This window comes from Euleptes europaea, chromosome 5 (genome assembly GCF_029931775.1).
Source record: "Euleptes europaea isolate rEulEur1 chromosome 5, rEulEur1.hap1, whole genome shotgun sequence".
Lineage (NCBI taxonomy): Eukaryota > Metazoa > Chordata > Lepidosauria > Squamata > Sphaerodactylidae > Euleptes > Euleptes europaea.
The window spans coordinates 8870827-8895694 of record NC_079316.1 but is presented as its reverse complement, the minus strand read 5'-3'; the positions used below and the strand labels follow the sequence as shown (position 1 = coordinate 8895694).

The following is a 24868-nucleotide window of genomic DNA, read 5'->3' as shown; positions in this document are numbered from 1 at the left end:
CGGCCCTGGTTACTACTAGGATGGGAGACCGCCAAGGAAGTTCAGGGATGCTACGCAGAGACAGGCAATGGCAAACCACTTCTGTTTGTCCCTTCCCTTGCAAACCATATGGGGAAGCCATTAGAGGGCTGCAATATGATGGCGCACAATTATTAGGCCTCGTGCTGGATACCCCAGGCTAGCCCCAATCTCAGGAGATCTCGGAAGCTAAGCAGGGTCGACTCTAGTTAGCAGTTGGATGGGACACCCCCCAAGAACGCAGGCTCACTGTGCAGAAGCAGGCAATAGCAAACCATATCTTTTAATCTCTTGTCTTGCAAACCCTATGGGGAGTCACCGTAAATTGGCTGAGAGTTGATGGCACTTTCCACCACCAAACAAAAAATGGTCTTATTTGTCTTTAAGATGTAGGGGTTTCTGAAGAAGCCACAACATACAGCTCCGGAAATCCATATCTTGTGGTTGGTGGGTACCATGCTGTTTCCCAAGCACATGCTACTACAGACACCAAAAATGGCCTATCGAGGAACAGCACAGATCTCAAAGGGTTGTGGCTTCAAGGTTGCCCCCCAAATCGGTTCAATGTTGACTTCTTTTACTCCATCTGGCAGAGAGAAGTTGAATGCCCTCATGAGGTTGGAGAAGAAAAGAAAGAGTTCTGTCCTTGCCAGATGTTCTCCCAAACATACTCGATGCCCTGCAGGGAAAGAGCCAGGGGAAAGAGGTTAGAATAATAGAATCATAGAGTTGGAAGGAACCACCAGGGTCATCTAGTCCAACCCCCTGCACAATGCAGGAAACTCACAACTACTTCTCCCCCACACCCCCAATGACCCCTACTCCATGCCCAGAAGATGGCCAAGATGCCCTCCCTCTCATGATCTGCCTAAGGTCATAGAATCAGCATTACCATTTCCATTTATTTACTAGCTCCTTTGACCAAAGGTCTTGAGCTTAACCATAACAATAATGCATAATACAACACCAAATAATCAATTTACAACACCCAAAGTATACTTAAGGTTAATAAAATCAGCATTACTGACAGATGGCCATCTAGCCTCTGCTTGAAAACCTCCAGGGAAGGAGAATTCACCACCTCTTGAGGAAGCCTGTTCCACTGAGGACCCGCTCTAACTGTTAGGAAATCCTTCCTAACGTCTAGACAGAAAATCTTTTGATTTAATTTCAACCCATTGGTTGTGGTCCAACCTTCTGGGGCAACAGAAAACAACTCAGCACCCTCCTCTCTATGACAGCCCTTCAAGTATTTGAAGATGGTTATCATATCCCCTCTCAGTCTTCTCCTTTTCAGCCTAAACATACCCAGCTCCTTCAACCTTTCCTCATAGGATTTGGTCTCCAGACCCCTCACCATCTTTGTTGCCCTCCTCTGGTCACGTTCCATCTTGTCTACATCTTTCTGAAACTGTGGTGTCCAAAACCAGAACACAGTACTCTAGGCGAGGTCTAACCAGAGCGGAGTAAAGCGATACCATCACTTCGCATCACCCCTGGATTGGTTACAGGCAAATTTTCCCACAGAGGCTGCAGCTGGTGCGTCGTTTGCCCCTTGAAGTTGCAGCAAAAGACGCTCTGGCTTAAATGGGAAAGCCCCATGAGCCCCATAAGCTGTGCTTGGAAAGAGCATGGAAATTTGCGGAAAGCTTTCCAATAAAGCGGGCACATAGCGTACGCTGCTTGGTGAGGAAGGGGAATCCCCATGTGAAAATGGTAGGATTGCCAGGTCCTCCAATGGCCACTTGTGGGGGATGGGGGGGTAGGGTTGCCAGATCCAGGTTGAGAAACTCCTGGAGATTTAGGGATGGAGCCTGGGGAGGACAGGGAACTCAGTGGGGTGAAATGCCACAGAGTCCACCCTCCAAAGCATCCATTTTCTCCAGCCGAATTGATCTCTGCAGTCTGGAGATGAGCTGTAATTCCGGAGGATCAACAGGTCCCACCTGGAGGCTGGCATCCCCAGCAAATCATCATGGACGGACACAGAAGGAACATGAATGCCCAACTTTCTTAAATTAGTTTATAATAATCTGTGCGGTCACCTAGAGAAAATGGAATGAAGGCTTCTCGGGATATGAAGTTCCCATCTTTGTCAAGGAAGTGGTTTGGGTTGAACTGTCGAGGTGTCTCCCATTCCTTAGGATCGTACAAGGAAGAAGCCATGTTTGAAAATATTACAGAGCCCTGTGAGGGGGGAAAAAAAGACAAGAATTCATTTCTTTCTCTACATTTAAATTCAGAAAAGTTGAAGAGAAAGCAGTACTGCCCCAGTTTTCAATTCACAAAGGAACGTCTGCACAAAGAACAAGATTTCAGGGCAAGGACGAAACTGGAAATCATACTGACTTTGTCCCAGGTGACTTGGTTGGAAGCGTTTTTAAGGATACAGTTTTTAAACAATCCATACTGAGGAAGCATCAGTATGGCTTCTACTAAGTAGGCAGTAAAATGTGGAGAAATACTTTGCAGTGCAGGCAAAGTAGGGATGACAAGTATAACCAAGTGTAGTAATACTAGATACTGTTTATAATTTCAGAATTTAGAGATCTGGTTAACTAGAAGATTGGCACAGTTACAGCCCATCCCTGGGGGGGGTTCCTCTTAGGAGGCGGCCTGACCCCACCTCCAGCGTAAGTGCGTGTAATCACGAGATTACACGCACTTACGCTGGCAGGGAGGGCGGCTCCGCCGGTACCTAAGTGCCGCTCCGTGGTGCAGGCCACGGCATACAGTGGCCGCACCGGTGCAGGGGGGCGTTCCAGGGGAGGGCCGGGAGAAGGAGCTGCTGGTTAGGCGGCTCCCTATCCTGGTTCGGCCCGGTACGCCGGCGCCGGGAACGGCGGTGCTGCGCCTGCTTTTTAGCAGGCGCAGCCTCGCTGTTCCCTATGGGGCAAAGGCCCCAGTTAAACAAAAAAAAGCCGCGAAATGGCTTTTTTTTTGTTTAACTGTGTGCGTGATTTGGCTTAGGAAGAGGCGCCGCTGCGCCTCTTACCCGCCGACTCCGCACGCCGTCAGCTCAGGAATGGGCTGTTAAAGAGCAAGATGCTTATATGATATATGTAACTTAGAGTAGTTCATCATTAAGTTAAATCCACTGTATGACTTAAATGAGAATTTCTAATTATTTACTGATTCACTTATAATTATTTACTGATTTCCCTGGAAGAAGGTCTAGACTGTATGTATGTGTTTGTAATTGCTTAAATTTTCAATAAATATATATATATTTAAAAACGTATGGCTTCTACTTAAGTATTCCACATTACTGTGTATGAGTATGAAAGTTGGACAATGAAGAAAGCTTACAGGAAGAAAGGAGATTCCTTCGAAATGTGGTGTTGGAGAGTTTTACGGATACAAGGACAGTCAAAAAGACAAATAATATGGGTTCAAATCAAGTCTGAACTCTCCCTAGAAGCTACAATGACTAAACTGAGGCTATGGTACTTTGGTCACATTATAAGAAAACAGGAGTCGCTGGAAAAGAGAATAATGCTAGGAAAAGTTGAAGGCAGCAGGAAAAGAGGAAGACCCAACATGAGATGGATTGACTCACTCAAGGAAGCCACAGCCCTTCGTTTGCGAGATCTGACCAAGGTTGTTAACGATAGGATTTAATACTCACACAGTTTGCAATTTTTATTTTTTTTACCAGATTTGGAATTCACTTGTATGTTATTGTCGAAGGCTTTCATGGTCAGAGTTCATTGGTTCTTGTAGGTTATCCGGGCTGTGTGATTGTGGTCTTGGTATTTTCTTTCCTGACGTTTCGCCAGCAGCCGTGGCAGGCATCTTCAGAGGAGTAACACTGAAGGAGAGACACTGTCCTTCAGTGTTACTACTCTGAAGATGCCTGCCACGGCTGCTGGCGAAACGTCAGGAAAGAAAATACCAAGACCACGGTCACACAGCCCGGATAACCTACAAGAACCAATGAACTCTGACTGTGAAAGCCTTCGACACTTGTATGTTATTTAAAAATTTGACCAGATGCACAGATGCTCAAATCTAAATCAAATGTGTGTGCAGAATCATATTTTATGTAAGAATAATCCAAGACATACAAATGCAACGAAAAGGTTTTACACATATAGTATTCCGTTTCCCCCCAAATAATATCATGGGAGTCTGGTAATTGAGATGGTGCCATGAAGACTTCTAAATCTCTGCATTAAGTTTAAATTGGGGCTGATTAGTTTGAGAACCTCGCTTGTTTTCAGATGTTCTTGACTGTATATGGGATATGCCACAAGCAATTGGATGTCATTAAATATGAAGAGGTTTACAAGTGTTCAAAATAACAACTCTAAACGCCTCAGGAAGAAGGTCTGCCTTGAAACACAAATATTACCAGAATGCTGTAATATGAATTGTAAAAACTGTGCATGCTCTAAGTGAAATATCCGTCCATTGCATTGGTAAATTTTGTATTGTGTGTGTGTAAAAGTGCTGTCGAGTCACAGCTGACCCTAGTAAGGGGATTTCAAGGCAAGTGAGAAGCAGAGGTGGCTTGCCACTGCCTTCCTCTGCAGAGTCTTTCTTAGCTGTCTCTAGGGTTGCCAACCTCCAGGTACTAGCTGGAGACCTGCTATTACAACTGATCTCCAGCCGATAGAGATCTTCACCTGGAGAAAATGGCTGCTTTGGCAATTGGACTCTATGGCGTTGAAGTCCCTCCCCTCCCCAAGCCCCACCCTCCTCAGGCTCCGCCCAAAAAACCTCCCGCCGGTGGCAAAGAGGGACCTGGCAGCCCTAGCTGTCTCCCTTCCAGGTCCCGACCCTGCTTAGCTTCCAAGACGTTATAAGATCGGGCTATACCATGCCGTCTTCTCTCCACAAATCTTGTATTAATCCTACATAATGTTGGAATAAGCAATGTCTGGTGGACAAGAAGACAAGAAACTCCTGCAGGGGGGTGACATACGGAAAGCTCCTTACATAGGGACATAGGTGTCTGCCTTCTGCTAAATGACATTTCCTCGTGCGTCCCCAGAATGCTATTCTCATGCTGTTTCCTGCTTCTTCTCTAAACTCTCTCTCCCTGCTTCATCATATAATTAGGATGCTTACCTACCCCTCTCTCGTTCTATCCAGTAATGGCATTTCCTAGATAAACTGCTCTGTTTCCTTGTCTCACTGATGCTGAATACTCACTCTGCCAAGATAAGAGAAATCCTTATGCACACAAAATGTGGCTTTTGATATATTTGCCCAGTGATGCAGTTCAGCATCTGTGTTTCTGCTCTTGCACAACATTGCTCCTAACTGTGATCTTGAATCAGACTTCTTATCAGAAGAAAAGCTAGTTTTATTAGGGAAACCATACAGCAGTAACTTGCCTTGGATTCAAAGTGAAATGCTTTCCCAGGTACAATTGTGTGCGTGTGATGTGCTGTCAAGTTGCAACTGACTTAATGGCGACCCCTTATGGGGTTTTCAAGGCAAGAGCCTGACAGAGGTGGTTTGCCATTGCCTGCCTCTGCATAAGGACCCCGGGCTTCCTTGGTGGTCTCCCATCCAAGTACTGACCAGGGCCGACCCTGCTTAGCTTCTGAGATCTGACGACATTGAGTTATACCATGCTGCCTTCCCTCTGCAGGTTGGACTAGATGACCCTGGTGATCCCTTCCAACTCTATGATTCAATGATTCTAAGATCTTGCAAGCTAACAGGATCAGCCCTGGTTAGTATTTGGATGGGAGACCTCCAAGGAAGTCCAGGGCTGAGATGCAGAGGCAGGCAATGGCCAACCACCTCTGTTAGGTCCTTGCCTTTAAAATCCTACAGGATCACTGTCAATCAGTTGTGACTTGACAGCACTTTCCAACACCAGTTCTTTAGGATCCTACATTGGAGAGTAAAGCAATGACAGTACCACAAACAAACAAACAAACAAACAAACAAACAAACAAAACCTGCACTTAAAAAAAAAACATTGACAGGAATGAGATATCTATTGACCTTTTTAACAGGAAACTGTCGGATCATTGTGTCTTTTATGCATAACCTGGGCATCCCCGTTGAGATAACGTTGCTGAAACGCTGGACTTCGTGAATCACGGCGTTCGTGTAAGGCAAGTTCTTGCGGTCCTCATAGCAGATGGTTTGGCAGGGAGACAAAACGGCATCTATCTCCTTCTGGACTTTTGCTGAGGAAAACAAACAAACAAACAGATTATCCATACGTAGAGTTACATGGATGAACTGCAATACCAAGAGAGAAACCAGAGGAATATGTCATCAAGTCCACCCTCCAAAGCAGCCATTTTCTCAAGGGGAGCTGATCTCTGTAGTCTGGAGATGAGCTGTAATTCCCCAGGTCCCACCTGGAGGCTGGCATCCCTAACCAGAAGAGGCACCTGTTATTCCCTCATCAATAAGGGAAACACAGACACCCTACATAGTGACAGGACAGATTTTCACACATCTCAACAAACCTTCTCTCTCATGCCTACAGACAAGCACAGATGTTGCCCTTGTCAAGGAGCTGAGGGCAGGATGGGGCTGTCAAGAGAGAAGCCATCTTAGAGGAATTTTCTTGTTGGTTCCAGCTATGTTGGGAGCCAGCATGGCGTAGTGGTTAAGAGCGGTGGTTTGGAGCAGTGGAGTCTGACCTGGAGAACCGAGTTTGATTCCCCACGCCTCCCCATGAGCGGCGGGGCCTGATCTGGCAAATCGGGTTGCTTTCCCCCACTCCTACACATGAAGCCAGCCGGGTGATCTTGGGCTAGTCACAGCTCTCTTCGAGCTCTCCCAGCCCCACCTGCCTCCCAGGGTGTCTGTTGTGGGGGCGGGGAAGGGAAGGTGATTGTAAGCCAGTTTGATTCTTCCTTAAATGGTGGAAAAAGTCAGCATATAAAAATCAATTCTTCTTCTTCTTCTTCTTCTTCTTCTTCTTCTTCTTCTTCTTCTTCTTCTTCTTCTTCTTCTGTTCTGTGATTCTCTGCAGGTGTTAGCCACACACATACCCCACACACACACATCGGTGGTTTCTCATCAAGCCCATCTTCTCAGGCCTGTTAATGAGCATACATAGTTCAGCTGTGGATCTGGTATGGGAGGGCGAATGCTCTCACACCCTGGAAAATTGCATGGATACTGCCCTGTAACTGGTTGCGGAGGTCAGGAGGATATGGTCAACATTTTTCTACAAGTGTGGCAGAAGAATCCTTATCCCGTTCTAACCTTTCTTCTCTACCCTTCTCGGCTGCCAAGAAGATAGTTGTATCATGCTCCGGAACTCTTTGCTTTAAGAACCAAACAAAGAGATACCCAGTTTGACAGAATGGATTACAAAGATGATGGAATTCGCTACTATGGCAAAGCTTACTGATCAGTTACGAGGAAGGCAACATGAAGAACATCAATTGAAATGGCAACCCTTTTATAATAAGCATGGTTGAGATTGTTTATATTTGGTGACTTTAATTCGGTAATTAATAAGAACTGTTTATACAAGAATCATATATTGAACTATGGTGTAGAATTAAGTGTAATAGAATAGTAATGGATGAAAAGCAATTTTTATAGTCAGAAGAATTATAGTGATATAATGACCTATAAATGATAAAGAAAATATTTGATCACAAAAATAAGTTAAATGATAGGGCCACAAGGTACACACAAAATGTTATCATGTTATGTTTCCCTTTTACCTGTTATTCCCTTTCCTTTCTGTACTTTTGAGGGGGGGGGAATTAAAAGAAGAAGAAGAACCAACTACGTTATTTTAGGACTGCAGTAAGTAAGACAGTTACCGGTAATCAGTTTCGTTATTTTCATGCATTTTACTGCCGATGAACTATAGGTCTTGTTTTTAATATCTTTTCTGTAAAAAAAATTTCAAGAAAGGCTTGTTTTGCTTTATGGTATGTATTGCTTGGGCAGTTACTGAGACCAAACCCAGGTAAAGCTTGGTTATGCTATTCTGCACCAAGACAGGGTCAACCTGGATAGGGCCACCTCCGTATTCTTGTACACAAGGCCTTCTTTTCTTTGATCTGAAGGAAGGACACTGGATGAGGGGGTGGGCTAGACCAGAGCTAGGTGAATAAATCCCAGGTACTCAGGACAGAACCTCTGTTTCTTGTGTTGGAATACTCTTTTCGCATGCAGGTTTCATCCCTAGCGTCTCCAGTACCAACTATTGGGTATGACTGTTCTCCCTGAGACCTTAGAGAACCACAGGTAGTCAGAATAGAGCTGAACAGACCAGTTGTTCCAAAATGGTGGAAGACTGGCAATGGATAGAGTTGCCAGCCTCCAGGTGGGCAGCAAAAATCACAGCAGCTATGGCCAAACCATAAACCAGGCAAGTGATGTACAAAAGCACTTATAATGGTCAATAATTGTAATAATCTAAAATAAAAATCCTGCAACCACATACATGTAACACGAGCCAACAAAATCCAAGATCAACAGATCCAAAATTCAAGCCACTGAAGTCCAAATCGTAAAGTGTGTGACCGTGCTTAAAGGAGTCACATCAATTGGTATGAATCCATCAGCATTATTCCATGTCCATAAGCATAATTCCACAACAGGGATCCGGTAATCTCCTGTTTTGCATTATCTTCTTCAGGAATCACCGATGGACTGTACGTAACTGGAGATCTCCCAGAATTACCCCTGGTCTCTAGATGACAGAGATTAGTTCCCCTGGAGAAAATGGCTGCTTTGGTGAGTGGACTCTATGGCATTATAGCCTGCTGAGGCTCCTCCCATTACCCTCCCCGAATCTCCACCCCCAAATCTCCAGGGATTTCCCAACCTGCAGCCGGCCACTCTAGGAATGGCTCTCATTCTTCACTCACCTTGGACGTCAGGATAAGCCACCATATACAGCAACGCCCAGGAGAGCGTGACACTGGATGTCTCTGTCCCACCCAAGAACAGGTCAAATATGCTCTGGATCATGTTGTCTTCATCATAGTCTGGGTTTGGCTGATCTTTGGTCTGGAGGGCAAGACAGAGGAAAATGGAGTGTTAGAGTTCTGTGGTGATATTTATGCTGATAAACCCTTTAGGGCTTGTAGCTGAACATGCACACAGGCAAAGAGAGCATTCTGATGTGTTCTCTCATTTTTGAAAAAAGAGACCCATGAATATTGTCGAAGGCTTTCACGGTCAGAGTTCATTGGTTCTTGTAGGTTATCCGGGCTGTGTAACCGTGGTCTTGGTATTTTCTTTCCTGACGTTTCGCCAGCAGCTGTGGCAGGCATCTTCAGAGGAGTAACACTGAAGGACAGTGTCACTGTCCTTCAGTGTTACTCCTCTGAAGATGCCGGCCACAGCTGCTGGCGAAACGTCAGGAAAGAAAATACCAAGACCACGGTCACCCAGCCCGGATAACCTACAACAGTGGTTCCCAACCTTCTTTTGACCAGGGACCACTAGGACTTTTTTGTTCGGTGCAGGGACCCCAAGGAATAAAATAAATAAAATAAATAAAAATTCCGGGAATTTGAAAATAAACTTTAATCATAACTGTTAGTTAAACATTAAACTTAGAATTATATTTGAATATATATATTTTATAATAGAGAACTTTTAATTGAAAATATTAATTTATTATGGGTTTATAACTTTGTTTTGCGGACCTTAATTTAGTTCTCGCGGACCCCTGGGGGTCCATGGACCCCTGGTTGGGAACCAGTGACCTACAAGAACCAACGAATCCCATGAAGTTCCCTCTGCAGTACCCTTCCTCTTTGCGTTGGTCCAAGACTGTAAGCAAGACTGTAGGTTTACAGCCAGAGCAGGTAGTGCCTAAAAATCTCGAGGTCTTCAGTAAATGAATCATCAAAACGGATGACATCTTGCCACGGGCAGGCTGGGAGGCAAAAAGGGCCCGGGAAAGGGCCCTCAACGGAGGGCAGGATGCCGGAAACGCCGGCTCCGTTGCCGTAGCAACTGCCTCCTTGGGCAGCAAGCTCACTCCCTGCAGCAGTTTCTCGCCTGCTGAACCCCTGCAGTCGGTTCACTCCCTGCCACAGCGGCCCGCCTGCCCTGCAAAGGGCCAGGGTCCCCAGCTCACCACAGCTAGGGTTGCCAGGTTCTTCTTTGCCACCGGTGGGAGGTTTTTGGGGGCGGAGCCTGAGGAAGGCGGGGTTTGGGGAGGGGAGGGACTTCATTGCCACAGAGTCCAGTTGCCAAAGTGGCCATTTTCTCCAGGGGAACTGATCTCTGTCGGCTGGAGGTCAGTTGTAATAGCGGGAGATCTCCAGCTAGCATCTGGAGGCTGGCAACCCTAACCACAGCAACCGTTCGCCTCCCCACCATGTGGGGTGAGTGCCATCACTCTCTTGGGGTCAGGTTGCCCCCCCGGGGGGTGGTCGAACTAGGCCCGTGTTGGCGAACCTATGGCACGCGTGCCAAGTCTGGCACGTCGAGCCCTCTCTGTGGGCACACACGGGGGCAGCAGGGGCTTTGAAGGGAGCACGGAGCCGTTCAAAGCCCCCCCTTCCCTGGACTCCCCGCGCCCCCCCTTTGCCGAGCTGGGAGGAAACCTCAGTATTCAGGTTAAATTGCCGTGTTGGCACTTTGCGATAAATAAGTGGGTTTTGGGTTGCAGTTTGGGCACTCGGTCTCTAAAAGGTTCGCCATCACTGAACTAGGCCATCAACTCACCAGGATTTTCCCTGGGGGCCTTGATGGCCAATGTACCCCTGCCTTTTGCAAGCCATGAGCATGAATACTAGGCAAAAGGATTGAGTAGAACCAAATAGGGTTGCCAGCTCTGGGTTGGGAACTACCTGGAGTTTTTTTTTTTTTTGGCGGGTGGGAGCCTGGGGAGGGTGGGGTTTGGGGAGGGGAAGAACCTCAGCAGGATCTAATACCATAGAATCCATACTCCACAGTATCTGTTTTCTCCGGGGGAACTGATCTTGGTTTCTGGAGATCAATTGTATTAGTGGAACATCTCCAGGTGCCACTTGCAGGTCGCCAACCCTTGAACCAAACAATACAGCAGAGTTTACTCCGCAGCCACACATACCTCATCTCAAAAGAGAAACCCATTAGTCAAGCAAAAAGGAACTGGTTGGCCGCTGCGTTGAGAGAGGACGCAGGACTAGATGGACCACTGGTCTGATCCAGCAGGGCTCTTCTTACATTCTTATACATTCTCTCAATAATTGTTGTAACAACCATGTAAGATAAAGCTGTATCATTTCCCCCAAACAGGAGGAGGGGAGAGGCTTCAGCAGGATATAATGCCATAGAGTCTACCCGCCAAAGCAGCCATTTCCTCCAGGGGAACTGGTCTCTGTCGTCTGGGGATCGGTTGCAATTCCAGGAGATCTCCAGACCCCACCTGGAGGTTGGCAACACTAGTGAATGGGGAATTAGAGGTGTGCGGCAGGAGGGAGGAACTGACACCAGGGGAAGTCATCTGAGGGATCCAGCCACATGTGTTTTCAAAACAGCTACGGCATCGGACACAGCAGCCCCTTACCTTCTCTATTTGAGCAATGTAATAATCAACAAAGTCTTCTGGCTCCTGTGGAGCGCCTCTTTCCTGGTGCCGATGGATCTCCGACCTTATGAACGCACGTATGGTGTCACAGGCAGAAAACATATCATTGTGAGGACCTGGGATGTAGTCCATAAGCCAGGGTACCATATCATAGAGCTAGAAAGGAGCAGATAAAAGAGGTGAAAACTGCAGATATGGAAGGTCTCTAGTGAGAGAGTGGGCTATGGGATTGTCTTCTCTGGTAGGAGCCTCCCTGCATGTTCAAGTCATCTAAAGAAGCCATGGTTCGGGTGCTGAGGTTATATTAGGGTTGCCAGGTCCCTCTTCGCCACCGGAGGGATGTTTTTGGGGTGGAGCCCGAGGAGGGCGGGGTTTGGGGAGGGGAGGGACTTCAACGCTATAAATTAAGTACACACAAAATAAAAATAAAATAATTTTAATCAATATCATTTGAAGAAGAAGAAGAGTTGGTTTTTATATGCCAACTTTCTCTACCACTTAAGGAAGAATCAAACTGGTTTACAATCACTTTCCCTTCCCCTCCCCACAACAGACACCCTGTGAGGTAGGTGGGGCTGAGAGAGCTTGAAGAGAGCTGTGACTGGCCCAAGGTCACCCAGCTGGCTTCGTGTGTAGGAGTGGGGAAACAAACCTAGTTCCCAAGATTAGCCTCCATCGCTCATGTGAAGGAGTGGGGAATCGAACCCGGTTCTCCAGATCAGAGTCTACCGCTTTTCCTTTACTGCTCCATACCACCACTCTTTGAATTTTAATTCCATAAGGTGCATTGCTAGCCCTGGAGATCAATATTGTATCAAAAGGCTTCCCCCACTGAAGTTTTCCACAGGGCGGCTGCTCTTATCAATTTTCTAAAGACACTTTCTTTTCACTGAATTTCTACTGACCTATCTACACATCTATCTCAAATCTTTGCAAATCGTCTAGTAACATTAACACCTTATTCTGCCTCTTTCAGGGAAAAGAGAAAAAGAAGCAAAAAAAAAATTGGTTTGCTTACATATTGCCAGAAAGTACCTCCAAGTTTGAACATATGCTCAACAGTTTCCAGCAGCTGACGAAACCTTTGGTTGTCGTTGGAGAAACGGTGGCCAAAGACGACGGCACAGATCACATTTGAAACGGCGAACATGAGATTCATAGAAGGACTTGTGGGCTTTTCTGGAATGGGAGGGAATTGTGTGGATTGTTAGCCTGTTTTGTAGATATGACATGTGTGTGTGTGTGTGTGTGTGTGAGAGTGTGTGTGTGAAGTGCTGTCAAGTTACTTCCGACTCATGGCAACCCTATGAATCAATGTCCTCCAAAACGTCCTATCCTTAACCACCTTACTCAGGTCTTGCAAACTGAGGGCCCTGGCTTCCTTTATAGAGTCAATCCATCTCTCGCTGGGTCTTCCTCTTTTCCTGCTGCCCTCAACTTTTCCTAGCATTACTGTCTTTTCCAGTGATTCTTGTCTTCTCATGTGTGTGTGTAAAGTGCCGTCAAGTCGCAGCTGACTTATGGTGACCCCTTTTGGGGTTTTCATGGCAAGAGACTAACAGAGGTGGTTTGCCAGTTCCTTCCTCTGCACAGCAACCCTGGACTTCCTTGGTGGTCTCCCATCCAAATACTAACCAGGGCTGACCTGTCTTCTCATTATGTGACCAAAATACAGTAGCCTCAGATATGACATACTGGCCAAGAATATGAGCTGTGGTCCAGGCATTTTCTGGTTCGAATCTCATGGCAGCCACGAATTCGCTAGGTCAGCTGCTATCGTTCAGCCTCCTCTTCTTTCCCACGCTACCATTTAGAAATGCAAAGCATAGAGCAGTTTTCACACCACCCACAGAACAGAGGAAAAGTCTTTGCTGGTACTAGCTGGCAGGTGGATAGGACTGTGGCAGAATGACAGGTAGTCTGCCCGCCCTGCAGTCAGACTCACTGGCTGGGGATATTTTATGTATTTAATGAGTTTATATACCACATACCCTCAGCCAGTTTTCCAAGGTGGCTACGGCAGATAGCAGCAGAGGATTAGGCTTTCACTCCTTTAACACTAATCATATATTTGCAAACCCACAAGCACACACCCCAAACCAGCTGAAAGCAAGAGGCCAGAGGGGAGTAAGGATAACATCATCTTTCTCTTACTATTAGGTGGATCTGTAACTGGTTGGCAGATCGCACCCAAAGAGTGATTGTTAATGGTTCCTCATCCTCTTGGAGAGGAGTGACAAGTAGAGTGCCTCAGGGATCTGTGCTGGGCCCTGTGTTGTTCAACATCTTTACAAATGATTTGGATCGAGGAACAGAGGGGATGCTTATTAAATTTGCAGATGATATGAAATTGGGAGGGGTGGCAAATATGGTAGAAGACAGAGCCAGGATACAGGTTAATCTTAACAGGCTTGAAAACTGGGCTAAAACTAATAAAATGAATTTCAACGGAGATAAATGTAAAGTTCTGCATTTAGGTAGGAAAAATCAAATGCATAATTATAGGATGGGGGAGACTTGTCTTGGCTGCAGTGTGTGTGAAAAGGATCTTGGGGTCTTAGTAGACCATACACTGAACATGAGGCAGAAATGCGATGCAGTAGCTAAAAAAGGCAAATGTGATTTTGGGCTGTATCAACAGAAGTACAGTGTTCAGATCATGCGAAGTGGTGGTATGGCTTTACTCTGCTCTGGTTAGACCACACTTGGAGTATTGTGTTCAGTTTTGGGTTCAAGCCATGAACTCTGGGTCTTTTGTAAGCATCCTGTGTACAATGTGCCATCAAGACGCAAGCAACTCATGGCAACCCCAGGACCATGGGGTTTTCAAGGCAAAAGGTGAGCAGAGGTGGTTTGCCATTGCCTGCCTCTGCATGGCAACCCTGGACTTCCTTGGGGGTCTCCCATCCAAGTCCTAACCATGACTGACCCTGCTTAGCTTCCGTGATCTGATGAGATCGGGCTAGGGCAGGTCTGCACAGGTAAAACAGTGCTGGGTCAAGCTGGTGTTTTGGTTCTTCTGGAAGAGGAAGCAAAAATGGAATCATCCAGTTGAAAATGTAAATTGGGCATTGGAGATAACTTGTCCTCCATCACTGAACTACAGTTCCAAGATTTCTGCAGGGCTTAAAGCCACCACCTGAATCAAGGCTGCCAACTTGAAAGGCTTTAAGAGGGGAGTGGACAGGTTCAGGGAGGAGAGGGCTACTAGTCATGGCTACTAGTCAAAATGGATACTAGTCATGATGCATACCTATTCTCTCCAGGATCCGAGGAGCATGCCTATTATGTTAAGTGCTGTGGAACACAGGCAGGACAATGCTGCTGCAGTCGTCTTGTTTGTGGGCTTCCTAAAGGCACCTGGTTGGCCCCTGTGTGGGCAGGCTGCTGGGCTTGATGGACTGTGGCCTGATCCAGCAGGGCCTTTCTTATATCCTTATGGGCTTGTGCTAAATCCACTCACATTCACAGCCTATTTTACAGTAACATGCAATAATATTATTTGAATCTTGGGACTTTGCAGTTGCGTCGGAGAACCAGGATCACATGGTGGGCATTTTGAAGGTGAATTCTTTCACAGAGTAATATGATAACAGGGATGACAGAAGAAAAATTAGACGATAAATAAAAGCGTACTTTTTGCCAGCTATGCCTTACCTTTCAGGTCCCTAAACGATTCCACCAGGTGGGAGGCTTCCTCTTGGACCTGGTATTCCAGGCTTCTCTTCCCCAGGCCCAGGGTCTTAAGGATCATGATGGAAAATCGCCTCTGAGTCTTCCATGTATTGCCAGTCGCCAGCATAATACCTGTAAGGTAAAAGGTATCTCTTCAAGGAAATGCATCTCTGCTCTTCCTGACACTTCTCTGGGAAAACAAGATGCGCCCAGAATCCTTTGGTGGTGGTCACAGCTGAATGATGACAACCCCACAGGGTTTTAAAGACAAGAGGTAAACAGAGGTGGTTTGCCATTGCCTGCCTCAACCCCCGGACTTTCTTGGTGGTCTCCCATACAAGTACTAACCAGGGCTGACCCTGCTTAGCTTCCAAGATCTGAAGAGATCGGGTTAGCCTGGGCCATCCAGGGCAGGGTAGTTTTAATGCCCAGTTTTTTTTAAAGTATGTTACTTAGGACAATCAATACAAGTCCTGCAAGTGCACCCAATGCCCAGGGGACGGGGCACCAAGACCATAATAGGACCCAGACACACATCATAGAAGATCACTTTGAAATGTATGTGGATCTTAGGTCATTTATGCATGGGTACTTTCACGTTCGCCCCTGGTCTGAATCAGTTGTTCCTTGGAGTTATGCATGAGTTTTCTGTCCATTAGAGATGACCTCGTGCCCAGCCCTCACAATGTCCGGGTCTTCCCATTCCTCTGTTAACCCGACTCTTCCATCTTCCCTGAGCAAAGCCCGGGTGAAATCCCCATGCAGAAGGCAAAGTGCGGGACACCCAAGCTTGATTTCGCTCACAGCCAATTACAAAGCAGCATGTCCAGAGGCGGGGACTGAAATGCTTCCTGCTTCCTCAGAGCTCTTTCTGAGCACAAGAAAGGCTTTTTAAAACAGAGGCTTGGATTTCTCCCCCCACCCCCCACTTTCAGATTGCTCTGAGGTTTTTTTTTTTGTTCTTAAAATGCTTTTTTATGTGGCAGTTGAGTTTTGAGGGGGAGATTTTCTTTCACAGTAAGCACTACAGGTAAGCCAATTACAAAGCAGTATTTCAAGGGGCAGGGACTTGATTTGAGCATGGAGACTGCTAGTGCAGAGATTCCCAACAGGAAAGTGTGGGTCCAGCGAGCGACGAACCTCAGGTAAAACTCCCATGCATAAATGACCTTACAGGTGCTTTGGACTCTCCTACAACAGTTCTCCTGAGTTGGGTTGCCCAAAGATCTTCTCACCAGTCCAGGTGGTCTTTCGAATCTAGTGTGATAAAGCTGCAGACAGAAAAACAAGTCTTCAATTCTGTTCGGTAGAGAAGTTCTGACAGAATCTTATGGCAATGCTCCGCAAGGTAGAAAAGTGGGATTTTTAAGAAAAGTATAATTTTACCTATACTCTTTGCACTCCAAAAATCTCACCCCCACCATCCCCAGATTTGTACAACGTTCACCCCTTAGAAGTTATGTTTACCTAATGGTAGAACAAATAATAACATTATCATGCTTTATAATAATAGTGTGTTAAAAATGTTGTCCGTCTTAACTACATATAACTATAATGGGAAAAGCTCTAACTTTGCCTTCTGGTTCCTATGAAAACAGGACAATCTTACCCCTTTTTTTCCCCATAGTTCGGAAGAAAGGGGTTAATGGCCGGCCAGAAAAATCTTCAGGGTGGATCGTGAGGCCATCTTTTAACCCTTGGTATCCATTCAATACAATCAAAGGGTACCGACCAAGCCATAAAGTGTAGATGTCCCCAAAGGTTTTTGTTACCTGTAGGAAAAATACCAGTAGGAAAATACCAATAAGCACCATCCAATGATCCTGGTCTAATTTCCTCTAGATTCACACAACGTTTGATTTCCTCTAGACCTATACAACTTCACCATACTGAACACAACACACAAACAACACACAATGGGCTCTCAAGCAAGACGATGGCAGTAGCATTATATTTACTGTGTTCCACAGCACCTAATATAATAGGCATGCTCCTCTGATCCTGGCATCCAGCTTATGGGGGGATTGCCTGGCTTGCTGTTAGCCTAAGGCAGCAAAAACCCCTGGGCCAGTGCTGTATGTTATTATTAGGCACCTAAGAACTCTGATAGGAATCAGAAATGGCTCTTCCATGGTTGTGTTCTTCTTCTTCTTCTTCTTCTTTTTGTCCAGACAGACAAGACAGAGAGTCAGAGAATTTCCATTGGAGATGCCGAGTCAGCAGTATGGGATTTAACCAGGGGAGTCCCTCAGATTTCTGTTCTTTTTGTCTATGCTTTGTCAGTAGGGTTGCCAGCTCTGGATTGGGAAATACCTGGATATTTTGGGGGCAGAGCCTGAGGAGGGTGGGATTTGAGGGGAGAAGGGGCTTCAATGGGGTATAATGCCATAGAGTCCACCTTCCAAAGAGGCTGTTTTCTCCAGGTGAACCGATCCCTGTCGCCTGGAGTTCAGTTGTAATAGCAGGAGATCTCCAGCCACCACCTGGAGGTTGTGTAACAAATTACAGGCACTTATGGCAAAAAAAAGCACGGAATACCAATGCTTAAACAATGCAATTCAATATTTAAGAGCACATAAGCACTGACATAGACTGACTGTACAAATTACAGATACAAAAAAAATGCATATAACCCAGTTGGATGGGGAAAATTTCTGAGTCCAAAGGATCGTAATACAAGAATGCCACGAAGAAGTAAATAGGTTTCCGGTAAATAGTCCTATTTCGCGTAAGCTTTTTTGATACTGGCAATCCCACGACGGTAAGTCATGATTCTTCAGAACATATGTTCCAAAACACAGGCGAATCGCCATCCGCTAGAATTAGCAGGCTAGATGCCTGTATTCCATCCAAATACTAGCCCGGGCCGACTCTGCTTAGCTTCCATAATCTGATGAGATCAGGCTAGCCTTGGCCATCCAGGTCAGGCGAGACGAACAGAGGTGGTTTGCCATTGCCTGCCTCTGCCTAGCAACCCTGGACTTCCTTGGTGGTGCCCCATCCAAATACTAACCAGGGCCAACCCTGCTTAGCTTCAGAGATCTGACAAGATCAGGCTAGCCTTGGCCATCCAGGTCAGGGTGTACCCCAGTTTGTGGAGTCACCATCCTCCCTCCCCAGGCTGTCTCTGCTTCTGCTGCACTGACTCCGCTCCCCTTTTTTTCAACCGTTGCTGTCACAGCATTGTGGATTACCAAAGCATCCTTTCACAATGGTGAAGCCTACAACTTCCATTGTGTTTTCTGGAAATACTTGCTAAGTTGTGCAAGCCACTTGGTACCCAACGCTTGGCAGAGAACCCTAAACTTTACAGCCAGATCCCTGCGATGTGATGAGTAAAGCTTGATATTGCGAGAGATTGCTTAGGCAACCCCAAAAGGCATGGTGTTCTCACAAGATCTTTGTCTTCCAGCAAATCTGTTGCTCTGTTATGGTTTGACTTTTTGGAAAAAATTATAAGTACCTTTTGGGGTTTTCTTGCAACCGTAGGCTTTGCTTGGGTTTGTAAAAACATCCTTCTTAGCCCATGGTGGTTTCATTGTACAGATTTTTTGATCTACAATATGCTCCCCCCTCCCCAATTTCAAATCGCTTATGAACAAATTAAATAGCACTTGTCCCAACACTGATCCTTCTGGGCCCCCACTGCTTACTTCCCTCCATTGAGAGGACTGTCCATTTATTCCTGCATGCTTTCTGTTGTTTAACTAAGAGTACCTGTCTTCTTATCCCATGATACCTAAGCTTACTCAGGAGTCTTTGGTGAGGTACTTTGTCAAACGCCTTTTGACGTCCGCCAGTTCTCCCTCATCCACATGCTTATTAGCCTGTTCAAAGAACTCCAGAAAGTTGATGAGGAAGGACTTTCCTTTGCAGAAGACGTTCTGATTTTCTCTAAGCAGATTTTCTTGATAATTCTATCTTTAATAGCAGTTTGTACTAATTTACCAGGAATAGACGTTAGGCTAAATGGCCTGTAATTCCCTGAATACCCTGTGGACTTGGGCTGCCAGGTCCTCCCTGGCCCCTAGTGGGGATTAGGGGAGGTAGGGTTGCCAGCTCCAGGTTAGGAAACTCGTGGAGATTTAGGGATTGAGCCTGGGGAGGACAGAGACCTCCTTGGGGAGGGGGTCTATAGAGTCCACTATAGAGTCCACCCTTCAAAGCATCCATTTTCTTCAGGGGAACTGATCTCTGTAATCAAGAGATGAATTGTAATTCCAGGGGATCCCCAGGTCCCACCTGGAGGCTGGCGTCCCTACTTTTTAAAAACGGGTGTGACTGGACCCCTTTTAAACACTGGTGTGACATTTGCCACTTTCCAGGCTTCTGACATGGAGGCTTATTTTAGTGATAAGTTGTATATGCTGGGTGGTAGATCAACCATTTCGTACTTGGGTTACCTAAGAACCTTCAGGTATACACCTTCTGGACCTAGAGACTGACTAGTTTCCATTTTCCTCGCAGTTAGGGTTGTGCAAAAATAATAATAATATTAATTCAGCAGATTTCCTGTTCAGGTTTATTGGGCGTAATTTTTTTGGGTAAACCTGAAAGAAGCCAAACACCAATACTGGTAAATGAGTATTTCGGCTGTATTTCTGGGTTTCCCCCAAAAAAACTTTTTAAATGACTCTTTCAGACCAGTTTGGTCTGACCAAGCTGGCTCCGATTACATGACCCCTACCTCAAAAGGCCTAACAAAACCAGTCAAAGATAGAAAAATGGGAGAAAGCACAGAGCCATGCATCTGAGCAAAGGCGAATAGCCAAAACCTGAAAAAAGCTGAATATTTATTCAGTTTTTTGGGAATTGCCTATTCAGCTTTGGGTATATTCCCAGGTTTGGGTATTTGGCCAAAACAAAATGCAAATATCATCGAGATGGCTAATTTCAGGTTTATTTTTGGTTTGGGGTTATCAATATGTACAGCCTTATTAGCAGTCCTAGAACATCACCTCTTGTTACCTCAATTTAACCCAATTCTTCAGACCCCCTTCCCCAAAACAGCAGCTCCACCATGGGGTATGTGTCCCTCTTTTCCACAATGAAAATAGACATAAAGACTTTATGAAGTTACTCTGTTGTTTCCCCTAAGTAATCCTTTATTTGTCCTTTCCCCATGTTGTCATTAACTTCCTGGTTTCCAAGGATAGAAATAAATAAGTAAAGGGTAGTGGGGGGCAGAGGATCAGACATGGGCCCAGACAAGAATCCATGTTTACACCCAATGTGGTCAACACCCAATCATGGGGAGAGGCCGTGGCTGAGTGGTGGAGCATCTGCTTGGCATGCAGAAGGTCCCTGGTTCAATCCCCGTCATCTCCAGTTAAAGAGACTAGGCAAGTAGGTGATGTGAAAGACCTCAGCCTGAGACCCTGGAGAGCCGCTGCTGGTCTGAGTAGACAATACTGACTTTGATGGACCAAGGGTCTGGCTCAGTATAAGGCATCTTCATGTGTTCATGTGTTTATTGCACTAACTCATAGGTTTGAGAAGACTTCGACCATAGAGCCTGTTTGCCTGTACTATTCTGTCATCGAGGGCTGCATACGTAATAAATATATATATAGGGGCAAAACTTTGCTGGGGAGCTCAGAGGCAAATGCCTTGCCTCTCTCTAGTGTTAGGGAGGGGTGTGGAATGGTCTGGCAGTAGATTCAGGATGGACAAAAGTAAGTTCTTCTTTACATGAGTGATGAAAATGCGGAATGTGCTGGCAGAGGATGTAGTGATGGCCATAGGCAGAGACGACTTTGACTAGGGGATTAGACAGATTCATGGAGGAGAGGTGTGTCAGTGGCTACTAGCCATGGTGACCAAATGTTACCTCAATGATCAGAGGCAGTCAACCTCTGAATCCCAGTGCCAGGAGGCAACATTAGGTGAAGGCCTCGGTCTCTGTGCCCTGTTGTTGGACCTCCAGGGGAACTGGTTGGCCACTGTGTGAGACAGGATGCTGGACTAGATGGACCGCTGGTCTGATCCAGATCTTGGAAGCTAAGTGGGGTTGGTACTTGGTTGGGGAACATACATAGTGACAAGCATCCCACCAGCTTTGCAGAAGAAAGGACCAGAAGGCTTTCCCCATAATAAAGAATAAGCAAACACACAAAAAAACTCATAAATGCAAAAGAGATCTGTGCTGATGGAGGATCATATCATTTCTCTTAGAGGTAAGGATGGCAGACTCCAAGTGGGACCTGGGGTTTCCCCGGAATTACTACTCATCTCCAGAGGTCTGTTCCCCCATAGCAAATGGATGCTTTGGAGAGTAGGCACTATGGCATTGTACCCCACTGAGTTCCCTGTCCTCCCCAGGCTCCATCTCCAATCTCCAGGAGTTTCTCAAGCTGAAACTGACAACCCTACCCCCCCAACCTCCCCCCAGTGACCAGGAGGGATCTGGCAACTCCACCTAGAGGGGGAAAAAACTATTCACTTAGGATCTGAGGTCTCTCAGACATTTGCTGAAATCATTGGTAAGATGATTCTGCCCATTCATGGCTAACGTGGGAGTCTCTGGGCTTTTCTGGATTCTTGTTTTCCTAGCTTGTAAGTTCTGTTCAGAGGGGGAGATACTGTTCTGATTGTGTGTCCCTCCGCCCCTTTAGTGTTCAATTCGATATCACACAGGTTTATGTCCGGCATAAAAACCTGCTGTGTAAATCTGCAGGGAGATATGCCAGACATAAACCTGCCTGATATCCACTAAAGCAGGGGTTCCCAACCTTTTTTTGACCAGGGACCACTAGGACTTTTTTGTTCGGTGCAGGGACCCCAAGGTTCAAAATAAAAATTCCGAGAATTTGAAAATAAACTTTAATCATAACTGTTAGTTAAACATTAAACTTAGAATAATATTTGAATATATATTTTTATAATAGAGAACTTTTAATTGAAAATATTAATTTATTATGGGTTTATAACTTTGTTTCGTGGACCTTAATTTAGTTCTCACGGACCCCTGGGGGTCCACGGACCCCTGGTTGGGAACCAGTGCACTAAAGGGAGCAAAACATGTGCAGAACAAGAACCCCCCCCCCGCAAGAAACAGGAACTGACAAGCGAGGAAAATGAGAATGCGGAGAAGCCCACTGTTTGTAAAACAAAACTGGAGTATTCAAGCAAGGATTCTCTTGTCATCGGTCACACAACAAGTCAACTTCCAAAGCGGCAACCACAATACGCACACTGTAGCTGCGCAACAGCTGCAGTCGGAGAGCACGAACAGCCACACTCTATTAGAGCCGCTGAACTTTGCTCGCCCGCAAACCACCCCTGACGTTCTCTTCCTTGTCACCCTTTTCAGCCTAAAACTCAGCCAACTGATTCAAGTGTTGGAAAAGAAATACCTCCATCAGGGTATCACGATGTAATCGAACGAATTTCGGCTGCCATAAACTTCCAATGATTGGGAGAGGAACCGGCCCGGGTGGAAATTGCCTTTTCTTCCATTGCAGTTTCACGGACTGTACAATCACGTAGAGCAGGAGGAGGAGAATAAATACGGTACTTATCGCTGGCATTTCACAGCAACTTTCTGGGCAACGCAAAGGTAACTCTTGTGTTGCTCAGGAATGAGCTAAACCACCTTATATATCACGCTTGCATCTTATAGGTGTGTTCTATTGCGTATATTTCCTTCTGCCCTCCCTTGTTTATTTTGCCTTTCCAATCCTACACCTATTTCTTAAGGCATTACCTAACTTCAGGCATGTTGACCTAATTCTATTAAAGTTGTAAATCAAAAGTGATTTCCAGCTGGCAAATATCTCAATTGTCCTTTGATGGATGAAGCTCATAGTTTTACACAGGTGTTCTACAACTCCTTTCGGATTATACCATATGATGAATGCCTGCAAACTTCAAGTAAAATTATACAAGTAATTAAGAGTATTAAAAAGCGTCCTGTTGGCAATCTGTTTTCTACGCTGCTTCTGGGAACTCTACAAACACTACCTTGAACCAACTGTTCTCCAATTAACTTTTGCCCCTCAGTAACTCACTTCCAGGGATATTTTGCATCTGAACATCTTACAACAGTGAATTTTAAAATCTACTTATGTGAATCTAGTCCAAAGCAACTTCATTTGCCAACTATATATTCTAGTATAATGAGAGGGAGAAGAACTGATCTCTATCTACTCTCTCCACACCGAGCATAATCTTATACACCTTTTATTGTGCGTATCTTTGACTTTTTCAATAAGTAAGTTCCCAAAAGTTTTATCCTTTTCTTAGATGGGTTGCCAGGTCCCCCTCGGCAACTGGCTGTGAGTGGGGGGGGGGGGACTTACCAACTGTGGAGGGAGGCTGGCACCGATGCAACAGTCACTTCTGGAAGTGATGTCATCACATTGGCAACGTTGTGGGAGATGCTCTGGTATTTAGGTTAAAACTCTACGGTAGAAACAGTTTTTACCATGGGGTCTTACCCAAATACCAGAACTCTGAGGAGGTGCCTTGAAAAATCTGGGCAACCCGCCCAGCAAGGTGGTGGCTAGACTTCCAAACCCCGGGACCTAGCAACTCCCTTCACAATAGTGTCCGGCAAGCCAGCCAAACATCGTCCTTGGGTTCAGGGACAGGTTACTCACAAGCAATTCTCAAACTAATTCATGAGAAAGGATTTATTTACAAAGAAAAGTACAGTGCACAAATTCAGAGGTCAAATGCAACCAAAAACCTTCCTTTCAATGTTTTAGAAAAAAGTGCAGGTTTTTTTTGTAGTGTCATTGCTTTACTCTCCACTTCGATGTACATAAAATCATAAGAAAGGCCATGCTGGATCAGACCAAGGTCCATCAAGTCCAGCAGTCTGTCCACACAGTGGCCAACCAGGAGCCTCTAGGAAGCCCACAAACAAGACGACTGCAGCAGCATTATCCTCCCTGTGTTCCACAGCACCTAATATCACAGGCATGTTCCTCTGATCATGGAGAGAATAGGTATGCATTGTGACTAGTATCCATTTTACTAGTAGCCTTGAACAGCCCATCACCACATCCCGGAGCAGGGAGTTCCACGATTCAACTATGTAGGGTCCTAAATAATTGTTTGTGGAAAGTGCTGTCAAATCACAGCTGACTGCTGATGACCATAAGGACATAAGAACATAAGGAGAGCCCTGCTGGATCAGGCCAAGGCCCATCAAGTCCAGCAGTCTGTTCACCCAGTGGCCAACCAGGTGCCTCTAGGAAGCCCACAAACAAGACGACTGCAGCAGCATTATCCTCCCTGTATTCCACAGCACCTGATATAATAGGCATGCTCCTCGGATCCTGGAGAGAATAGGTATGCATCATGACTAGTATCCATTTTAACTAGTAGCCATGAATACCCCTTTCCTCCATGAACATGTCCACTCCCCTCTTAAAGCCTTCCACATTGGCAGCCATCACCCCATCCTGGGGCAGGAAGTTCCACAATTTAACGATTCGTTGTGTGAAAAAAATACTTCCTTTTATCTGTTTTGAATCTCTCACCCTCCAGCTTCAGCAGATGACCCCACGTTCTAGTATTATGGGACTTTCAAGGCAAGAGATGAACAGAGGTGGTTTGCCATTGCCTGCCTCTTTGTAGCAACCATGGACTTTCTTGGAAGTCTCCCATCCAAATACTAACCAAGGCTGACCCTGCTTAGCTTGTGAGATCTGACGAGACAGGGTTAGCCTGAGCCATCCATGTCAGGGC

General features: G+C 45.8%; 1 protein-coding gene across 1 annotated transcript; it reads right to left on the bottom strand.

Moving 5' to 3' along the window:
- Nucleotides 1–518: 518 nt before the first annotated feature.
- On the bottom strand, nucleotides 519–22723 carry LOC130477397 (cytochrome P450 2J4-like). Its single transcript, XM_056849334.1, has 9 exons — nucleotides 22528–22723; nucleotides 16782–16944; nucleotides 15155–15304; nucleotides 12516–12676; nucleotides 11477–11653; nucleotides 8835–8976; nucleotides 5983–6170; nucleotides 2064–2205; nucleotides 519–697 (listed from the first exon to the last, which is right to left on the bottom strand). Exons 1-9 carry the CDS (start codon nucleotides 22699–22701, stop codon nucleotides 519–521), a joined length of 1476 nt encoding a protein of 491 aa, XP_056705312.1. The 5' UTR covers nucleotides 22702–22723.
- Between the last annotated feature and the right edge of the window lie 2145 nt (nucleotides 22724–24868).

Excerpts from the sequence above, each read along its gene's own strand:
- LOC130477397 (XM_056849334.1), bottom strand. The coding sequence starts at position 22,701 with ATGCCAGCGATAAGTACCGTATTTATTCTCCTCCTCCTGCTCTACGTG. Across the intron at positions 16,945-22,527 it reads ATCGTGATACCCTGATGGAG|GTAACAAAAACCTTTGGGGA; the intron begins GTATTTCTTTTC and ends TTTTTCCTACAG. Across the intron at positions 698-2,063 it reads CTTCATTCCATTTTCTCTAG|GGCATCGAGTATGTTTGGGA; the intron begins GTGACCGCACAG and ends CTTTCCCTGCAG.